The following is a 20,191-nucleotide window of genomic DNA, read 5'->3' on the forward strand; positions in this document are numbered from 1 at the left end:
TTCTTATTTGGAAATTTGCTCTTTTAGTATTTGTCTAGAAGGTTTCCTTTAAAAGGAGGCCCACACCCTGTGGTCAAAAATATAGAAGTTATTGATGTGCATGTATTTGTTTGTGATTTAAGGAAATTGTACTGAGGCAGGATTCTGAATATGTTTAATTATTGAGACATGAAGATTAATTATTGGGGGATTATCATTATTTTATTTCTTAGAAAGCTGGAAGACATTGTTTATTATCAGTTGCTGTTGAGATTGAAATGAAAATAAAATAATTATTAGATGCACACATTTTGAGAAATGCAAAACCCTTGAGCTGGGAACAAAAAAATTCCCTTGCAGCATACAGAGCAAAAGAGACAGGATTAGTGAAGCCAAAAGTACGATTCCTGTTTGCTTTAACAAACACTAGAGGTCAGTAATGTGACGCTGATTTTTATTTCATGACAATCTTCATTGTAAAAATTAGTAATCAGGACTTCAGTTTATTATATGCATATCATCCTTAGCATTTAATGTGTGTGTCACTGATTAATAACTTTCCATGATTCTGAATGAACTATTTCAACCCCATTTCATTTAGGTTCTTTGAACCCAAATGGCACAAATATTGCGCAAGGAGTTTGCGAAAGATGAAAGCAGATTGACTGAATGGTGTGAGAGGTGGCGAGAGGAGGAGTAGCTGGACGCAGTTAAAGGGCGCGTGGAGATCTTACGAGCTCCACACACTCACTGAAGCCCAATCGCAGCTACTTCCGCCCACACTAAAGATGGCGGCTCCCTTCATGGAGAAATTAGCCGAATATTTACGTTCACCCGAACCGGCGGTTCGATTGATTCTGTCAATCTTATTAGGTAAGTGAACGGCGCACAAGAGAGATTATTTAGACTCTGCTGTGGGTTTATAATGCGTGTCGTTAGGAGTCATTAAAAACGTGGACAGTTATGTAGTTGTACTAGAAGTGTGCTTAAGTCACACAGCTGTCTACCTTGCTCCCAGCAGAACTAAAAACACGCTAACAGCAACAACAACTCTCTCCATTCACACCGACACCACTCAAAATCAAAGGTCGACAAGGGTGACCTACAAGCCAGGCGAAATTTCATGGTTAACTGCACACAACTGCCATGAATGCTCGGACTAAAAGTGTTTCCAGTCTCGTTAGAGCTTCATCTGACATCTGTCTTTATATTTTTCTACTGAATTGTGGTTGTTTGACCAACAGTTAGTTGTAATCCTTCAATGCAAATGAAGTTGGGGTTTCCAGCTATCAGGTTACAGGTTAATAAGAATAGGAGTTTGAGAACAGATAGCAGGAAGATCTGTACTTTGTTCAGGTGCATTGCAGTTGACTGCTTAACCACTTTAACCAGATGAATGAGATCTAGGGCAGCTAGACTCTGTTTGACCATATGCATGATTTCAGTACAAAGACTGTTACATTACTGTGTTTTTAATCTGTCTGTAATGTGTAAAGTGCCTGTGAAGTTGTAACCGTATGTCTCTAGCATCAGAATGATGCCTACCAAACATTTGCAGATTTTCCAGGTCTTTTGTTTTTTGCTTGATGCCTTTTAGTCTGTTTCGATTGTAAATCTGTACTGAATGAAATCCTGAATTGTTTCAATATTTATTTATGTATAAAATATTTATTTTATGGAAATTAAAAATTAATTGGAAACTAATTGAAACAAAACCAGTTGGTTGAAGTGCTGCACAATTACTAATAAAACTAAAATAAATTAGAGCTAAATAGAAATAAGAAAAATTAGAAAAACACAAAATGACTAAACTAAAGCTAAAAATGTAAAAACATAAAAGCTAATATTTGATAAATGTGTTTTTTTACATAACAAGAATATTCCTTGTAGCATACTGTACATTATAATACTGTGATGCCTAACTTTACCTGTTGGATATTTCTAGCATTTTTGTATTTTTTGTCATTTTCAGACAAAATATTATAGAATCGTAATATAGGTCACTCAATGCTCACAATAACATAAGAATATAATCATCAACTTGTCAGCGTCATTCATCACTTTAATACTGGCACATCCTTAATTCTTTACTTTTCAGTTGAGCTTTCAGAAATCCTCTTTTCATATTCTCACTTAAGTTTTAACTGGTCACACCCTCAAAACAATGGTTTCACATTCCAATCGGTCAAATGCTCTGTCAAAGCTTTCTCTGTTGTGTCGCGCCCTCAGAAGACAATTGTTTTGTGCCACGATGCATGCTGATTTGACTGTTAGGGTGCAGGCAGCATTTGTCTACAGCTGCATCACATTGTGCGCCTAATCTGTTTCTCTCTGTTTTCCCTGTAGGTTATCCCTTTGCACTGGTGTACCGGTGGTTTTTCTTTCATCAGTCTGCAACAGTTGTTCATCTCTTCCACACATTCTCCGGGTTGGCACTGGCCACGTTTAATTTTGGTGAGAGAGAGAAAGAAGCAGGGAAAGAGTGAAGAACTGAAAGATCTGATAACTAGTGTCCTCACAACTGTAACACATTTAAGATAGACCTAATAGCTTTTTTTAGCAGCACACTACTGGTCATGGTTACACTGATGTCGGTCTTATGATCTATGGCCGAGCTCGTCGACTAGCAGTTTGTGGCTGTTGGTCCATATTTAGACTGGAGCGTTCTTACTGTAGTTCTGGTTCCCCTGGTTTCCCTAATGCTGAACTTGCTCTGTTCACACACATTTGAGTCTTATCTTATATGACACACTCAAGGCTTGAGCAATCTCAAAACCGAACAACATCACAGCGGGTTTCTTTTTTTCGCCGCAATCATCTTCTCAGATACAATCTGCTCATTTGTGCAGAAGTTCAAAACATTCTCAGTGAATAGGAGTTTTAGAAAGGGAAGATTAATTATGTAATATCATAGTTCTGTTTCAGCCCCCCCCTCCCCCACCATGCGGTTGATTGTGTCAAAGATATGATCTTAAGTGGATATTTTTAAATGTTTCCTGATTTGAAAATGTTTACTCTAAAGTTCTTAAACTGAAATGCTACTGTTTAAAAGATTTGGGTTTTAAGGTTTTTTGTTATGTTTTTTGAACGAAGTCTTATTCATCAAGGCTGAATTTATTTGATCAAACAAACACAGTAAAATTATGAAATATTGTTACAAATCAGGTTGAAAACGGTTAGCTGCTTATTATTTCTTGTGGATGTTTTTTCAGGATTCTTTAATGAATATAATGTTAAAAAAGAACAACATTTTATATGAAACTTGATATTATTGTAGCAATGTAAAACTCTTGCTAGATGTCAGAAGATGAAGTGGCTTTGTCCCCTGTCGGATTTCCTCTGGATTTAACTGAATTTGTCACTTTCTTGAATACTGAAGGTAGAGTTCTGCTCTGTAAAGTTACTGACTCTTTAGTCCTTGAGAATAATGGAGGCAATATGAAGGGTATCCTGACTAACTGCTCTGCAGTCTGTGGTAATGATTTCCTGGTGAGTTTCCTGCCTTTGACATAAAGAAGATTGTGACACAGAGCCATGAGGTTTTGTTACCATGGCGATAACCTCTGGTGGTCAGAATGTAGTTAATGAGAATATGAGTGGCAGGTTAAAAAAAGCAAGCTAACGAAAACCGAGGAGTGTTGTGTTGGGAAATGTGAAAATTAACTTGTGCTTGTATTCTGTGTATCTGATTTATTTGTGCTGCATTTGGATCTAACAGCAGGTCTGTCTTTTCCTTGAGACCTTTTACTTTGTGTTTTAAAATAATTCTCTCTCTACGTCATTTTTTTTAAGGAATAGTTCAGACAAAAATGACAGTTTTGTCTTTCTCAGCGTCATTCACTTCTTCAGAAGTACGCAAAAGAAAGTTTTTTGAAGAATGTCAAAGCATCGTTTTACTTTTCTTCTATATAATGAATGTGAATGGAAAACTGGGTCTCACAGGCTTCAAAATGTAATAAATGAATAAGTCTCCTGAATGTAGCCCATACAGCTTGTGCACTATATTTCAGTCGGAGTTTAGGACTGCATGGCGATCTCATGATTTCATGATCTCATGTTTGCGCGATAAATGCCAAACATCGTGTAGTTTTTGACTGATGATCTTCCCCTCATCTTTTCATTGATCTGCAATGTTTAAAAAAAATAATTGAGTCTTTGAAAATATTACATTAAAGACCACTGGTTCTCGCGTGTCTCATGAGCAAATCTCATTAATGTCAAAGTTGCCGTATTTGATTTGTCAGTGAATTAATAAAACATTTTGGTCTGCATCTTGTGTAAAATTCCAGAAAATGTAGAATAGTGCACTTTCATAGACATAGAAAATATCACTTTTCTTATACTTTAAATAGCTATTTTGGAGTTTGACATATGTACACTTTAAATTTCATATATGGAAAACGGAGAGACCTTCATAAAGGTAAATAAATAAACTTTTGTGTTCCACAGAAGAAAGAAAAATCATACTGGTTTGAAATGATAGAAGGTTAAGTAAATGTTAGCAGAACTGTCATTTTGGATGAAGTATTCTGTTTCATTTTGTTTCTTCATAATGCTGATAAAGTGTTTTATTGTTATCTCATGGTCAGGTAGCACTGGAATGCAATAACATCATCTCTATGTCCTTCTCTCAGGGTCTCAGGTCTATCACTCCTTCTTATGCATAGTCATTCAGTTCTTGTTGCTGAGGCTGATGGGAAGGACAGTCACATGCGTTTTGAGTAGCTTTATCTTTCAGATGGTGAGACCACACACACACACACACACACACCTATCTCTTTATCAGTTTTTGCGCTCATGACATGATCTCATGCATGAAATGTTGCAAACTTATCAGTACCCTTTTGGACCATTTATCAAATATGTGCCAACTGAGTTCTGATTAGGTCAGAACAACCTAAAAGAATGTGAAGAGAAAATAAAAGCTTAATTATAAAAGTTAAAGGTGCTGTATGTAAGTTTTTGACTAAAGCATAAAATACCATAATATGTTTGCATATATTTAAGAAACAAGTTAACATACTTGTTTATCTGAAAACAATGCTACAGTCAGTAATTCTCCTATGAAAATGTGCATTCTGGGCCGGAATGTCGGTCACTGTTTTGGTTTGTGAAACCCGTCCACTGCCAGTTTACCAAATTGTATTTCAGCATCCCAGGTTGCCATTTGGCAGAAAATGCGTCTTTTATTTAATTAATCGTCAATGGTGCTCGTTCCTTTTGGTTTAGTCAATCTGGCAACCTGCATGTGTGTCAAGTCTGAATAGGAGAGAGTATGGAGAATGAAACCTGCAAAAACAATAAATAAATATGCAAATAAATAAATGTGTGTATAAATACATGTATTCTTGTTTAAATGCATATATAAATAATTAAACGTGTGATGAAAGTTGCCAAATAAATTAAATAAATTGGTGGGCAAATGTTTAAAGGTCCCGTTTTTCATGCTTTTTTGAAGCTTTGATTGTGTTTACAGTGTGCAATATAATGTGTTCATGTTTCGTGTGTAAAAAAAACAGTATTTTTCACACAATTCAACTATCTGTATACCGCTGTTTTCACTGTCATAAAAACGGGCTGATGACTTCCTTGTTCTATAAAGTCCCTCCTTCAGAAATACGTGACGAGTTCTGATTGGGCCAGCTGTTCCTGTGTTGTGATTCGACACCAGCTGAGTGTACGCGGCCCTCCTGGAAACGCGATTGGGCTAGTTTTGAGAAGCAAGTGGGCAGGATTTGTTTTGAAAACCTGGCAATGCTGATCTGAACGCATGTGCTGGAGATGTACTTATAATCACAGGAGCGTTTTTACTGACGAGATGCGATATTATTTATACTCTAACAACAACATTACACACTAAATAAAGTTTGAAACATGGGATCACGAAGAACGGGACCTTTAAAGAAATGCTAAACTCATTTGAACTCTTTTCTTTTAATTGCTCATTTACTTCTGAATGTAGTTTCATATTTATTTTCCCTCTTGTGTAACATGCTAATGGGAGGGTGTCAACCATGGACTTGATTAGTCGTGTCATAGCTGGGGGCGTGGCTTACCCTCTGACAGGAAATGCAAGTAAATCCAGTATAGCCTACATGAAGTCACTTTTGCTGAGAGACAGAGCAGAGCAAGATACGTAGAAAAACTGAGCCTAGTTCAGTATCTGTTACTTTACAAGTGACCCAACAGAACGGCCAGATATCGTTATACCCACTGGGCAAGCCACGCCCATAGTTGACACCCTTCCATTTGCATGTTGCACAGAGGGTTCAATAAATGTGAAACTACATTCAAAAGTAAATGAGCAATTTAAAAAAAAAGAGTTAGGATAAATTTTGGCATTTCCTTAAGCATTTCCCATTTGCCCACCAATTTGTTTAATTTATTTGGCTAATTTCATCACGTTTAATTATTTATATATTTATTTAAACAAGAATAAGTGTATTTATACCCACATTTATTGAGAAGGGTGCACCCTGGAGATCCAAGTGGGTATAACTGCAGACCGGAGATCTCCAAAATGGAGTGTGAACTCCAAAAGTGGGCAGAACCTTGAAAATTGGGCGGGGTCTCCTTTTGCAAAGACTTTCACCATTGGCTGTGGCTTCAGCCAATTGTTACTGACTTACATTTCAAAATAAAACTTTATAAATTAAACATTGTTTCTAGTTCATCTAAAACAAAATATGTGATATAAATAAATATTCTCCATGAGTGAAGAGCCCAAAGCTTGTGGCCAGTTGTGTTTGGACCCAAGTTCGAACCTCTGCTTCATGATGTAAACGGGAATCACTCAGGAGCTGTCCCAGAGGGTGAAGATTTTACTCTATCATTTTAATCCAAGCAATGGGGCCGTCCCGGGGCACGAAATCCGCAGGCTAGGAGTGGGTAGTGATGCTGGGTGTAACTAAAAATGTGCCATTATCTGGTGAGTCTCCTACCGCTTGATCTTATTAACTGTTTATGTCATGAACTGCAACTAACTTCACCAAGCTATTCAGCCCCAATCCCGCCATTCAGTCAATTTTACCGGTTAAGGTAATGTGTGGGGTAGGTTTAGAGGTTAGCATTTTTTGTTGCATATTTTAAGAAACACTTTAACTGACACAACCAATAGCAGATTTGGGGAAGTCGTGGCCTAATGGTTAGAGGGTTGGACTCCCAATCGAAGGGTTGTGGGTTCTAGTCTCGGGCCGGACGGAATTGTAGGTGGGGGGAGTGCATGAACAGCTCTCTCTCCACTTCAATACCACGACTTAGGTGCCCTTGAGCAAGGCATCGAACCCCCAACTGCTCCCCGGGTGCCACAGCATAAATGGCTGCCCACTGCTCCGGGTGTGTGCTCACAGTGTGTGTGTGTTCACTGCTCTGTGTGTGTGCATTTCAGATGGGTTAAATGCAGAGCACAAATTCTGAGTATGGGTCACCATACTTGGCTGAATGTCACTTCACTTTCACTTTCACTTTCAATAAATACTTCAGAATCAGCTGTGGGGCGGAGTTATTGGTTGTGTCAGTTAAAGTGTTTCCTCCACTATGCAACAAAAAATGCTAACCCCTAAACCTACCCCACACCTTACCTTAACCAGTGAAATTGACTGAATGGCGGGATTGATGCTGAATAGCTTGGTAAAGAAAGTTGCAGTTATTTACAAAATTATGCAATATGCGACTCACTATGGCACCTTTTTAGTTACACCCAGCATCACTACCCCCTCCTAGCCTGCGGATTTCCTTCCCCTGGGACGGCCCCGTTGCTTGGATTAAAATGATAGATTTACCCTCCGCTGGGACAGCTCCTGAGTGATTCCCGATTACATCATGAAGCAGAGGTTCGGACTTGGGTCCAAACACCACTGGCCACCAGCTTTGGGCTCTGCACTCATGGAGAATATTTATTTATATCACATATTTTATTTTAGATGAACTAGAAACAATGTTTAATTTATAAAGTTTTATTTTGAACTGAAGCCACAGCCAATTTGGTGATTCTGCCCACTTTTGGAGTTCACACCCTATTTTGGAGATCTCAGGTCTGCAGTTATACCCACTTGGATTTATTTATTGTTTTTGCAGATCTCATCTTCCATAGAGGAGGGGCTGGGTGACAAAAAACATCCCTAATATTTTGAATTTGGACTGCAATACCTAGTTCAACCACTCAATGTCAATCCTACATACAGCACCTTTAACATGTATATATTTTGCGTAGCTTTGACCCCAGACATTAAACATTAAAGTCAATCCCAACAGATCCTGAGGGTGTTTTTTGTGTTTTTTTTTTTGTTGTTGTTGTTTGTTTGGTTTTTTTTTTTTTTTTTTTTTTTGTGTGGCAGATATATCTGTTGATGGGTTATTACTTCACAGCTACAGAGGAGTATGATATTAAATGGACCATGCCTCACTGTGTCCTCACGCTCAAACTCATCGGTATGATACCTGCTTTTAATCTTCCTCATCTGTTACTCCTCAGAACTGATATATTTCCAAATTGATTATTTTTAACTAATTATCACAAGACACAGAATGGTGTATCCACATATGGTTACAAACACTTACAAAATACACCGATACAATAATATAGTATGAATAATTGTTACTTTAACTAATTTTTAGATAACAGAAAGGAAATGTAAAATGGAGTAAGAAATTACAAACATGCAAAAAACATATCCACCCAAAAAATAAATCAAAAACATATTGGCAGATAACCCTAGTGAAAAATAAGTATGCTAAAATGTATTTGAAATACATATTTTTCATGCTAAGTATACTACAAATACATTTGCATATTTTTGTACTTAATAACATACCCCGCAGTTGTATTTTTAGTATACTTAACTGGTTTACTTAAAGTCTGCTAAATTCTAACAACTTTTGCTAACTGTGAGGAAGTAGTGCTGAAGTCCAACTAAAGATATATTTGATTGTGCTGAAGTGAAACTATTGCAAGTAAACTTCAGATACACTTATGCAAATATTTAGCGCTTAAAGACTGATATTATTCAAAGCTCATAAATCTTCATCAGTAATGATATTAAAACACATTTTAGACTTAATAGTGTACATTGTGCACATGTAGTACTCCAAATAAAGTTGAATTATAATTTGTATTGAGCTATGTCAGTAAATATGTTAATAGATTTGAACTAAATATAGTATTTATTCATGTATTTTAAATATATTACTTTTTACTATTTTACTATTACTTTTTCTTTTTTGTTAGAGTGCTCTTGTAATTACCATTTTTGTTATTTTTATTTATTTTTTGTCACTAACATAGTGTAATTTTCCTTTTTTTAAAAGATGTATTACCACTAATATGTGATCAGCATCACCTTTTGTTTTTTTCTTAACAGCTGATCGTATTTGTCAGTGGTAGAGCTCGTGTTATGCCAGAAATGATGACGATGATGATTTCATTTTCTCATTGCAGGTTTAGCACTCGATTATTATGATGGTGGAAAAGAACAAGTGAGTGTGACTTTATGAGCTTCTGTTAACTTCCACACATCGTCTTCCTATCATTATCTCACTCCTTTTCCTCTTCCTGCATCAATCTTTGCATGTTTTTGCACGATTTGAGCACGAGGAACTGATGGGGAACCCCAAAGTATCTTCTTCAGTTGTGAAGCAGCCGTTCAGCTTAATGACCATAATGGATAAGTGTAATGATGCCTGGCAAGGTGAAGCGTAGTGAAAATTCCCCAAGATTTAATTGTGTCATCTGTTAGTTCTGTACTGCAGTCAACTCATCTGTGGCTCAGATTAAACACCTCTGTCTATAGTAGCTGTGGCTCAACACAGTTGGCTTCTTCTTGTGATGGTGTGTAAGTGGTTATATCTCTGTTGATCTCTTCCTCTGTGCCAATTACTGTAGCCACCCTAGAAAGCTGTTTCTTACTCCACTTAAAGCAATGTTTTATTGAGGGTGTAAAGATCACTGGATGACTGATAATAAACCCTGGTTACACCTATTATTAACATCCATCACAGGTAATCCAGTCACAAGTGATCAGACAGGTGGTAGAGTCACATTTGGTCAAAGGAGACACATGATATCACATGAGTTCATACACTCTGCTTTGTTCACTAGCGTGACTATAGCATATTCAAAGTTGAAAGCATTTTGTCTGTAATGAATCCCACATTTTTGCATAAGTAGTTCTGGAGAACAGACTGTCTGAATTACACTGCTGTATTGTTTTTTTTTTTTTTTTACACTAGTGTACAACGATTCCAAAAAAGAAAAGAAAATAGTACCACCCCAAAAATTTAATTCTGTCATTAATTAATCACCCTCATGTCATTCCAAACCCGCAAGACCTTCGTTACTCTTGAGGACACAAATTAAGATATTTTAGATGAAATCCGAAACCTTTCTCACCCTCCATAGACAGCAAAACAACTGACACATTCAAGGCCCAGAAATGTAGTAAGGGCATCTTTAAAATAGTCCATGTGACATCAGTAGTTCATCAGTCATTATACTCTTGTGAACACGTGTTAAAGATTGACATATAAGAGAAGTAATTGTTGTTATTTTTGTTTCCTTATTATTAAGTATTATTGTAGCTTCATAATATTACAGTTGAACCACTGATGTCACACGAACTATTTTGACAATGTCCAACAGTTTTTACTGTTTTGATAGAAATTAATGTTGCCTTAATGAGCATAAGAAACTTCTTTCAAAACCAAAACAAAACAATCTTACCAACCCCAGAGTTTTAAATGTTAGTGTATATCTGTTATCTTCTAATTTCCAAACCCCTCTCTTTTCATACGTTGACTCATTTTCTTTATCTAACAGTCTCAGCTGAGTGCAGACCAGAAGAAGTCAGCTCTCAACTCTACACCGTCTTTGTTGGAGGTTTTTGGTTTCTCATACTTCTATGGAGGCTTCCTGGTAGGGCCTCAGTTTACACTGCAAAACTACCATCATCTGGTGTCTCGAGAGATGTCTGATGTTCCTGGACAACTACCCAATAGGTGAATGCACAAAATTTCACACACTAACAATCCCAGGCAGCTCAACCAGATTCTGTCAAACCAATGATTTTACCTCCTGTAAACTTATTAAAAATTGTTTATGAGCTTCTTTTAGTGGACACTTTTCATCCGAAATGATTTGCAGGATTCATTTGTTCATTACAAGGACAGTTCCTGTCTTGTGACTTTTACTTGCTCAAGGGCATCATGATGATGAACAAGTATTAGTAACTCTTTAGAGTCTATTTTATCTTTATCCATTAAGCTATAGACATTCATATAGACACTGGATGCTCTTTCTTGCAAAGAAATTAGTTTTCTTGTTTGCTGAAAATTAACATTCTGTATTTTGTTGTATGTATATCATATGGAGCAGTGCGTAATGCATCATATCATGAGCAAAATAAATGATTATCAGTGCATGAAAAGTCAGTCAAAATGCGCTTTTTGTATGTAAGCAGAGAGGAAAACAGGACAGTAAAACTCAACATTATGCAGAAAAATATCCATCTTTGCTCCAATTGTTAGTCACCACATAGCGTCTCTGATCTTAACATAAAGTTAAGCTTTTCTCAAATTTGTCGAATTGTCAGCACACACGTATCATGATTCCAGTTGTCACTGTTGTTGGAAATTGAAAATGAATTATATGTTTGGTATCAAATGCAAGTTATTGTCAGGGTGAACAAGGTTTAGGCAACGCTGTTAACTTAACCAGTACTGTTAAGGCCCATTATGAATAGTTATCTCCATTATTATAGTCCTCTGTTAATTAACAATTTAATCTAACAAATGTTTCCTGCTCTTGCAGTGTGGTTCCAGCAATGAAGCGATTCGGTTTAGGTCTGGTCACCCTATCAGTCTTTGCGATAGGTGGGCCACACTACTCCGATAGCTACTACTTAACAGATGAGTTTGAGGTAAGTGAATACACAGAGTCACAAAATCAACAGGATTGTACCTGAATCTTGTAAGCTGTCACTTGTTTTTGTTCTGGGATCTTTTCAGTGTTGTCCTGATGTCACAGACTCTCAGTCTGAATGAGAGCGCTCGAAGTCTAACAGTTACAGTCTTGGCATGTACTCTTGAAAATAGAAAACAGTTGCTGCAAGTCAAATAGTTGCATTTTGACTTCTGTGGAGGAGGGAGTTAAAATGAGCTCACAAACAGAGTGAAAAATGTTGAAAATGAGTCAGTTGTATTAATGTATTAAATGTCACTTAATACATTTCAGCTACCATTCAGACAGTGAACCTAAAAAACATTTATTGATTTAACACTGCTATAATACTCAGTAGAAAACCAATGCTGTGAATTTTAAACAAATGTTAATGTCTTCCAAATTATATTAAATAATATATTTTTGCGTTTGTACAATAAGAATATCATTATATTTAATTGCTATTTTAATCATTTGTTATTCTGAGTGTCAAACAACTCAGAAAAATCTTTGAAATCCTTATTCATTGTCATTATTCAAACCCCTTTTTTACAGACACTCAAAGAAATTATTTGCTTACTGATCAGGTGCCAGATAAAAAAAGTTTAAATAACATCTTTAAGTGAATAACTGCCAATTTGTCTTCAATCCCCCAAAATAAGATTAATTAATTGGGTTGTTTTAATGAATTGTTGTAAGTAAACACTAACTACATATTACGACTAGGGATAACAATTATTGGTTGTGATTATGTGTGACGCAACTCCATTTTAAAGGGGTTATCGGATGCCCATTTTCCACAAGTTGATAGACTTGACATGACATTCAGCCAAGGTGACCCATACTCAGAATTCATGCTCTGCATTTAACCCATCCAAAGTGCACACACACAGCAGTGAACACACACACACTGTGAACACACACCCGGAGCAGTGGGCAGCCATTTATGCTGCAGCGCCCGGGGAGCAGTTGGGGGTTCGATGGCTTGCTCAAGGGCACCTCAGTCGTGGTGTTCCATATCAAGCTGCGTAAATATAAAACCATGTCTGCATTTGTGATCAGAGAAACGACAAACAACAAGCGCTACACTGCTCAAAACTCACATTTGAATTATCAGTGGCAAATTCTTTAAATATAAAAATGAACTTACTTATTCTTTGCGTGATCATTTGGCTTTATGCAAGTCTTCCAACATCGTGACATAGACGTGGGGGTGTTTTTGAACGAACCGTTTTAGTGGGGCGTGGACAAGTCTTAACTTTCATAAAGAATATCTCTTTGGGTTTGAGACTTTAGTCTTTACATCTTTAGGGATATTATGTATTCACAAACAGCTTGTAACACTTCAAAGAGAAAGGACAACTTGAAAATACATCATATGACCCCTTTTAAAGTAACAATTCAGAATACATGGTAAATGAGAATAACGCAACACTGAGTGCAGAAATCTCATCGAGTCAGTTACTTATGATTATAATGTTTTCGGTAATAACCACCATACATTCAGATAAACACCAAAGACTGTTATTGTCCTCTTAAGAAATAAAGATTCTTTAGTAAATATTTGAAAAGTTTAAGACTTCATCCAAATTTGCACTTGGAATGTATCTTATGAAATGTCTTAAGTTCATTCTTAAGATTTCTGTGAACCCGGCCTGTGTGGACGTAAATTCATTTGAAAACATATCATTTTTGTAATGTTTTTGTGAGGCAAAAATCATGTTCAAAATGAAATAAGCCTTGACCTTTTATAATTCATCAGAAGTGATTAATTTCATCTCATCCTTTGTTTTAATCTGTGATTCAGGCACATCCATTCTGGTACAAGTGTGTGTACATGCTACTGTGGATGAAAATAAACCTGTATAAGTACATCAGCTGCTGGCTAATCACGGTGAGTAAACAATGCAACCACAATCCCCGAATAAGAGCAGACCTGTGGTAATTGAGTCATTACATTTCAAGCTGTGAACTCTGTCAATATATATTTATTATCTTCTTGGAGAGGTGTTAGCTGTATAAAAAGGCAGTTTAAACAAGATGTGGCACTCTTTTTCTTGTTAATAATGTGCATCTGACAACTAGAAGTGCAAATCTAGTCACACACGTTCAGCTTGAAGGGATGTAGAGCAGGTTTTCAGGCTTAAAACTGTCTAGAGATTGTGATGAGTATGCCTTAGTCCTTTCTAGAATTGGTCTTTGATAATAGTGACAGAACAAGTAAAACAAAAAAATGTCTGTATGTCATTATCATGTATGACTGTACAATATGTCATAACCATGGGGCCCTATGAAATCCATTTAATTTCTGCCAAATTCTGTTTTATTTTTTCTGTATTCAATTATTTTCCATTTAAATTTAACTGGACTCCTTGTTAATGGTTAAATTGAATTTCTAACCAATTAAAATCATGAAACTTGCATAATTTCACATCAGTTTATTAAAAGTTGAACAAAATTTACGTTTAGGGCCCTGTTTTATTATTTTGTCACTCTATGTTTTATTGTTACCAAATTCTGCCAAATTCAAAATTTCCAATTCTGTGTATGTATGATATGAGGATATTTTTTACTCAGATTAAACAGAAATGGCCAGGAAGTGACTCTTGCAGTTGGAGATGCTGTTCATGTATTTGTGTCCTCATTTATAGAGCCGGTGGAGATGCTGAAATCACAGCGAGTATCACACGTGCTTTAGTGTGTGTGTAGTAAACTAAACCGCGCGTCTGCACCATTCGATCACAGATAGACGCAGAACATACAGGATTCGTATTTAAACAGTCGTTTTGCGGCTTAATATATACAGATATTAGCCCATATCATGATTTTATTGTGTAATGACCTACTTTTGATTAATTCATTCAAAATTTGACAAAAAAAATTTTTTTTTTGTCTGGATTCCACAATTCTGCTTCGCAGAAATAATAGGGCCCTAAATATGTGGTACTTCAGTGACTAAAATCACTAACTGCATCCAAAATGATGCACTATGTATTGACTATGTGCTTATACACTGTGCTTATGTACTCAACCATGTAGTGTGTAAATTTTATTGGTTAATTTGTCATTCATAATCTGAGTCTGATAGCCCCTCCCTCTTTGCAACTTAATTAAAGCTTAATTAAACATTCCACACTTCATTTTTTGGTTAAGTGCACTTTTTCCTTTTGGAATTTTCAGTGTGAACACTACTCTCACTCTTTACACTAGAAAGCATCATAGAATAGTGGAGAAGTACGAGATTTGGGATGCACCTACTGAATGCAGATTTCTCTCATATGTTTATATTGATCAATTTATACTTAGGAAGGTGTCTGTATACTCTCTGGGCTGGGCTATAATGGGAAGAACGAAAAAGGGGAGCACCAATGGGATGCCTGTGCAAATGTGAGGCTGTGGCTATTTGAGACCACCCCGCTATTCACAGGAACCATCAATTCCTTCAACATCAACACAAATGCTTGGGTTGCCAGGTATGCACATGCTTTTAGACATTTGACATTACGTCCCCTTGGAATTCTAAGGTTTTAAATGCATTCTGAGTAGTTTTGAGATATTGAGCTTCAAAGTTTTTGCATTCCATTCGAATGTGTAGATAGAACCTTATTGTTTTTTTTTTTAAATAAAAATCCCATAATGTATACAACATTAAAAAAATCTATCACATAATGTAAATAAGTTGTCACAGAATAACATTATGGGAATAACTAAATTTTGACAAAAATGTCAGATAGAACCTTATAATTTCAAGGGGACGATAAGACATTTTTTTTAATGTATGTCAATTGATTTCATCTTAATTTCTCTTTTCTTTCCATCCTTGTTCAACAATACAGGCACGTGTTTAAGAGGCTGAGGTTTTTGGGTAACAAGTTGTTATCTCAAATGTTCACATTGTTATTCCTGGCGATCTGGCACGGCTTGCACTCAGGGTACCTCATCTGCTTCTCCTTGGAGTTCATCATTGTCAATGTGGAGAGAAAGGTAACCATGGCAACCTTGCTGTACCAGGCGTGAAGTTGTTTAGAGTCAAGAAGACTGAAGTCTTTGAGTCACATACTTTCATGCGCAACGAAGCTAGATCTGAAAGTTTACAGCTCTGAAGATTAGATAAGGATTTATAGTCTTGCTCTTATGTAAGGTATGGAGCAAAACTAACTGCACTGAAGAATACTTAGAAATCCGTACTAAGGTTATCAAATATTGAATGTATCTTGAACAGAGTGTATGTGTGTGTTTGTGTGTGTATATCTACTATATATATATATATATATACATACATGCACACTCACACACTCTCTTCTATTCATAAGTGGGTAGGAAAGATACTGCTTTCTGTTTTAATATATTGTAAAATATAATTTATTCCTTCGAAGGCAAAGTTGAATTTTCAGCATCATTACTTCAGTCTTCAGTGTCACACGATCCTTCAGAAATCATTCTAATATGCTGACTTGCTGCTCAAGAAACATTTATTATTTTTATTGTTGAAGACGGTTGTGCTGCTTAATATTTCTGTGGAAACCATGACGCATTTTTATTCAGGATTCTTTGTTGAAGAACATGCATTTAAAAGATTAATAATTTGTAGCATTATAAATGCCTTTACTGTCACTTTTCTGATCAATTTAATGCATTTTTTCCTGAATAAAAGTGTTAATTTCTATTCTTTTTTTATTGTATTGACACCACTTGAGATTGTGATTGAGGTACTAAACTGCATTTTTGAATATAGAAACAGATGGTGAGATTCAGCTGGCAATGACAGTATGTAATTTGCTTGTAAAACGCAATCTTACAGGTTGCAGACAGCTGTGAGTTTAAGACGAAGCATCTCACCCCTGTAGTCCGGTTTTGAAAATGATCAATTTTATGCTCGCATCAGAAAATGTGAGACATCAGTAGACATTAAATGAAAGTCGATGGAATATTTACAAATGACATTTCCTGTCTGAGACAAAACACATTTTTTTAGGAATGCTGATGGTAGAGCGCGATCATTTACCTTCTCAGGAGAAAAAGAAAACAAGTCGAAATGTAATATTGTTCAGTGAACTCTGGCTCTAGGTGAAATTGAAACATTGTGATTGTTTACTTCTGGTGTGTGTCCACCGGTGCAGAGTGAGTAGAGCGAAGAGTTTTCACTTCATTTTTTATGGGAACTGAGTGACAGGCTCATGCAGGGAAATTAACAGAGGAGCAAAGCAAGCAACATTTATTAATCTATGTAGGGTAATGTTAATGGACCATTTTCACAGACTGTGATGCGTTTCAGCATTGTAAATCTAGCAGCTTTAAAATCTAAAGGCTTTAGAAAGTGACTAAAAGTAATAAAACTGTTTTGTAAATATTTTTGCAGGCTGAGTCACTGGTGCGGGACAGTCCTTTGCTGACATCTATTGCTCAGAGTCATCTGTATCCAGTTGTATATGTAGTACAGCAGTTAATTCACTGGCTCTTTATGGGATACCCTTTGGTGCCATTCAGCCTCTTCACTTACGACAAGTGGCTCAAGGTGTGTTTCTTATTCCTCAGCATCATGAATCTGATGTTGAAAGTGGGACGATTATGATCTTTACCTCCTGTATCCGTCCAAGTCATTTACATTTGCAATGTTTTTGTTTTCCAGGTGTACTCCTCTATATATTTCTGTGGTCACATCTTTTTCTTCATTGCCTTTCTCGTCCTGCCATACCTCCGCAAGGTGTTCGTGCCTCGAAAAAGAGGCAGTGAGAAAAAGGAGGATTAATTAAAATGGTAAATTTAGCATCTCTCTCTTTGTACCACCTGTCTGTTCTCACCGAGTGTCACATCTATTCTTTCCTGTGGAATCTAATGCTGGCATGTCAGAACTCATATGAAAACCTTCACAGTTACCTAATTGCAAGTTGGAAACTCAAAATATTATTTGCCCGGTTTATATGGTATTTATTAAATGTGATCCTACAGATTGCAGAGATCATTCTTATGTGCTGATTTGGTGCTCAAGAAACATTTATTGTTATTAATGTTGAAATAATTAATGTCAAAACCATTCTTCAGGATTCATTGATCAATTAAAAAGCTTTTATTTGGCATTTATTATTAATTATAAATGACCCCAAACATTTGAATGGTAATGAACATCACTTTATCTATGTTACTGCATGTTGATAGTGCATAAAGTCATAATTTGTCATTTTAAAAAAATGTAAACGAAATGATAAAAAATTCTTCTAAATATTCTTGAACTTCCATCCAACCTCAAATGCAATGTTTAATCAAAAATACAAATATTTTTGTGCATATTTTGTGTAGTTTGGATGAAATTACGATCAAATTAAATACCTAAAAGAGCAAGACAATCATGTACATAATGCAAATATTTAATTCTTTCTTTAATTCCATTAGCACTAAAAAAAAAAAGAAATAAGCAGTTGCCGTCTGCTCTTTTTTTTCTGATGCAAATCACTTGAACCTGTGCCCCACATCTTAATAATGGCTTTCGAACATGTATCTTCCCAGAAGGATTTATAATCGGCATAATCATAGTTCATTTGATCTTGACTGGCGATTCAGTTAGGATCTGTGTGACCATTAGCAATTTAAGTCCAGTAGGATAAGTGTATCATCCCTCTGTCTCACAAAGCGTTTTTCACTGGCTCTGCTGCAGTGTTTCATTCATCCAGGTCTTTGTAGAACATATGTTTATCTGTTTGTGTCACTTTTTGGGGGGGATTTGAGAAGCAGATACTTTAGCAGTGGCAGATGCTTTAGATGTGACTGTGTGGAGATGTTAAATGATCCGTTTTTTTCCTCTTTCTCTCACACAGGTTTGACTGAAGTGAACTGTGACTTTTAAAGAGCGCCTGAAGAGGACACATTTTAAGGCCTTTAGTAATATATTTCTATTTACACTGAAGTGTGTGTACAAATGTTAGTCCGTTGAAAGTTTTTTGCGTTCTTTGGGGGTACTGTAATGAAAGAGGTTAAAAGCTGCAGATATACAAGCATTTTTGAGGTTCAATATTTGTGAATGTTTGGTGGATAACAATATTTATATTGTGTCTGCTCATACCATTGCACTCGATTCTTCAAATGATCTCATTTCCTGTTTCCTGTCTAATCAGAGAACTGGCTTTGGCTGTGGCTGAGGCCACGTGTGCACTTTTAGAAGGGAAGCAGAGGACGCATTTGAAAGATGGGAACAAATTAGATGTTTTATTTTCCTTTGCTAGGAATATTTCAACCTCATTTACCCTAAAAAGACAATGAAATGAAAAAAAATGCAGAGACTGAGCATCGCCTGGCATTACAAATGAATGTTTTTCATTTTTATAACCATTTTTTCTTGTGACCAGACAACTTTGATGGGGACTCTTCTTTTTTTAAGAATGGGTTTTATGATAACTACATTTTGTATAGCTTTTTGAAACTTTCATAAACGGATCATCATTCTGTCATCTCATCCTCTCACTCCATTTAACCCTTTCTGTCCATCCATCTGACCTTTTCTCATTCACTCAATTTTTCTCCAACAATTTTTTTTTTGTCCAGTGTATGAGCACAAGCTACTAGCTAGAATCATGAATATGGTGGTAAATCTGTGTCAGTATTATTAAGAGCAGAGTATTTAAATTATAAGTATTTCAGTAAATTGTGCAAACAGATGGCACTATAAGAAATTGCTGTGTTAAATCCTTAAAAAGTGTTGGTGCATATTTCTCATCACACATCAGGATCTGCTCTCAATAATTCCTGTGCATATTTGCCTTCGTATCGGTTTTGTATAACTTGACATATTGAAGATCCTTGGCACAAATGTATATGACTCTTCAGTGAGGGCTAAAACCTGCACCTTGATTCCATTCAAGGAAGCAGAGGCTCACTGTAGCATCAAAGTTGTTTTATAATATTTATACATGTGGTTGCAAATTTTATGGATGTAAAAATTGTTTTTGGGAAACAACTACTGCCTTACTGCTACCAAATGTACAAAAAGAGTGTGAGAGAAAGAGAGAGAGAAACAACTACTTTTAAACAAAACCGTTTTTGTAATACTCATTAAAAATGCTGGATTTGAACAAAGTCTGCTCTGGTGTGTTCCGGTGTTTTTGGAGTGTTGGGTCAGGGCTTTATATCTGAGCCGATATGACGTCATCTTGCAGTCTGGGCCCTAGAGCTGAGGCACAGATTGTGAGAGTGAGAGGTTAAAACGCATTCACAAATGACATTCATTACAAACTCGAAGTGGGAAGTAAATGTGTGGTTTGACGATGAGTAGTACTACACCACAGCCTC

General features: G+C 36.2%; 1 protein-coding gene and 1 non-coding gene across 2 annotated transcripts; both read left to right on the forward strand.

Annotated features, from left to right (window-relative positions):
- Positions 1–10: 10 nt before the first annotated feature.
- LOC127975590 (U7 small nuclear RNA) lies at positions 11–64 on the forward strand. Its single transcript, XR_008157559.1, has one exon. It is a non-coding gene; the product is annotated as a U7 small nuclear RNA (small nuclear RNA).
- Positions 65–631: 567 nt separating this feature from the next.
- lpcat3 (lysophosphatidylcholine acyltransferase 3) lies at positions 632–19,978 on the forward strand. Its single transcript, XM_052578448.1, has 13 exons — positions 632–852; positions 2,326–2,433; positions 4,614–4,720; positions 8,316–8,409; positions 9,416–9,453; positions 10,793–10,971; positions 11,783–11,891; positions 13,719–13,805; positions 15,218–15,384; positions 15,748–15,895; positions 17,271–17,426; positions 17,541–17,668; positions 18,724–19,978. Exons 1-12 carry the CDS (start codon positions 768–770, stop codon positions 17,658–17,660), a joined length of 1,398 nt encoding a protein of 465 aa, XP_052434408.1. The 5' UTR covers positions 632–767; the 3' UTR covers positions 17,661–17,668; positions 18,724–19,978.
- Positions 19,979–20,191: the final 213 nt, after the last annotated feature.

The sequence above is a fragment of the Carassius gibelio genome, chromosome B16 (genome assembly GCF_023724105.1).
Source record: "Carassius gibelio isolate Cgi1373 ecotype wild population from Czech Republic chromosome B16, carGib1.2-hapl.c, whole genome shotgun sequence".
In the NCBI taxonomy this organism is placed as follows: Eukaryota; Metazoa; Chordata; class Actinopteri; order Cypriniformes; family Cyprinidae; genus Carassius; species Carassius gibelio.

Coding starts and splice junctions, on each gene's coding strand:
- lpcat3 (XM_052578448.1), top strand. CDS start 768: ATGGCGGCTCCCTTCATGGAGAAATTAGCCGAATATTTACGTTCACCC. Junction 853..2,325: donor GATTCTGTCAATCTTATTAG/GTAAGTGAACGG, acceptor TTTTCCCTGTAG/GTTATCCCTTTGCACTGGTG. Junction 17,427..17,540: donor CTTACGACAAGTGGCTCAAG/GTGTGTTTCTTA, acceptor TTTGTTTTCCAG/GTGTACTCCTCTATATATTT.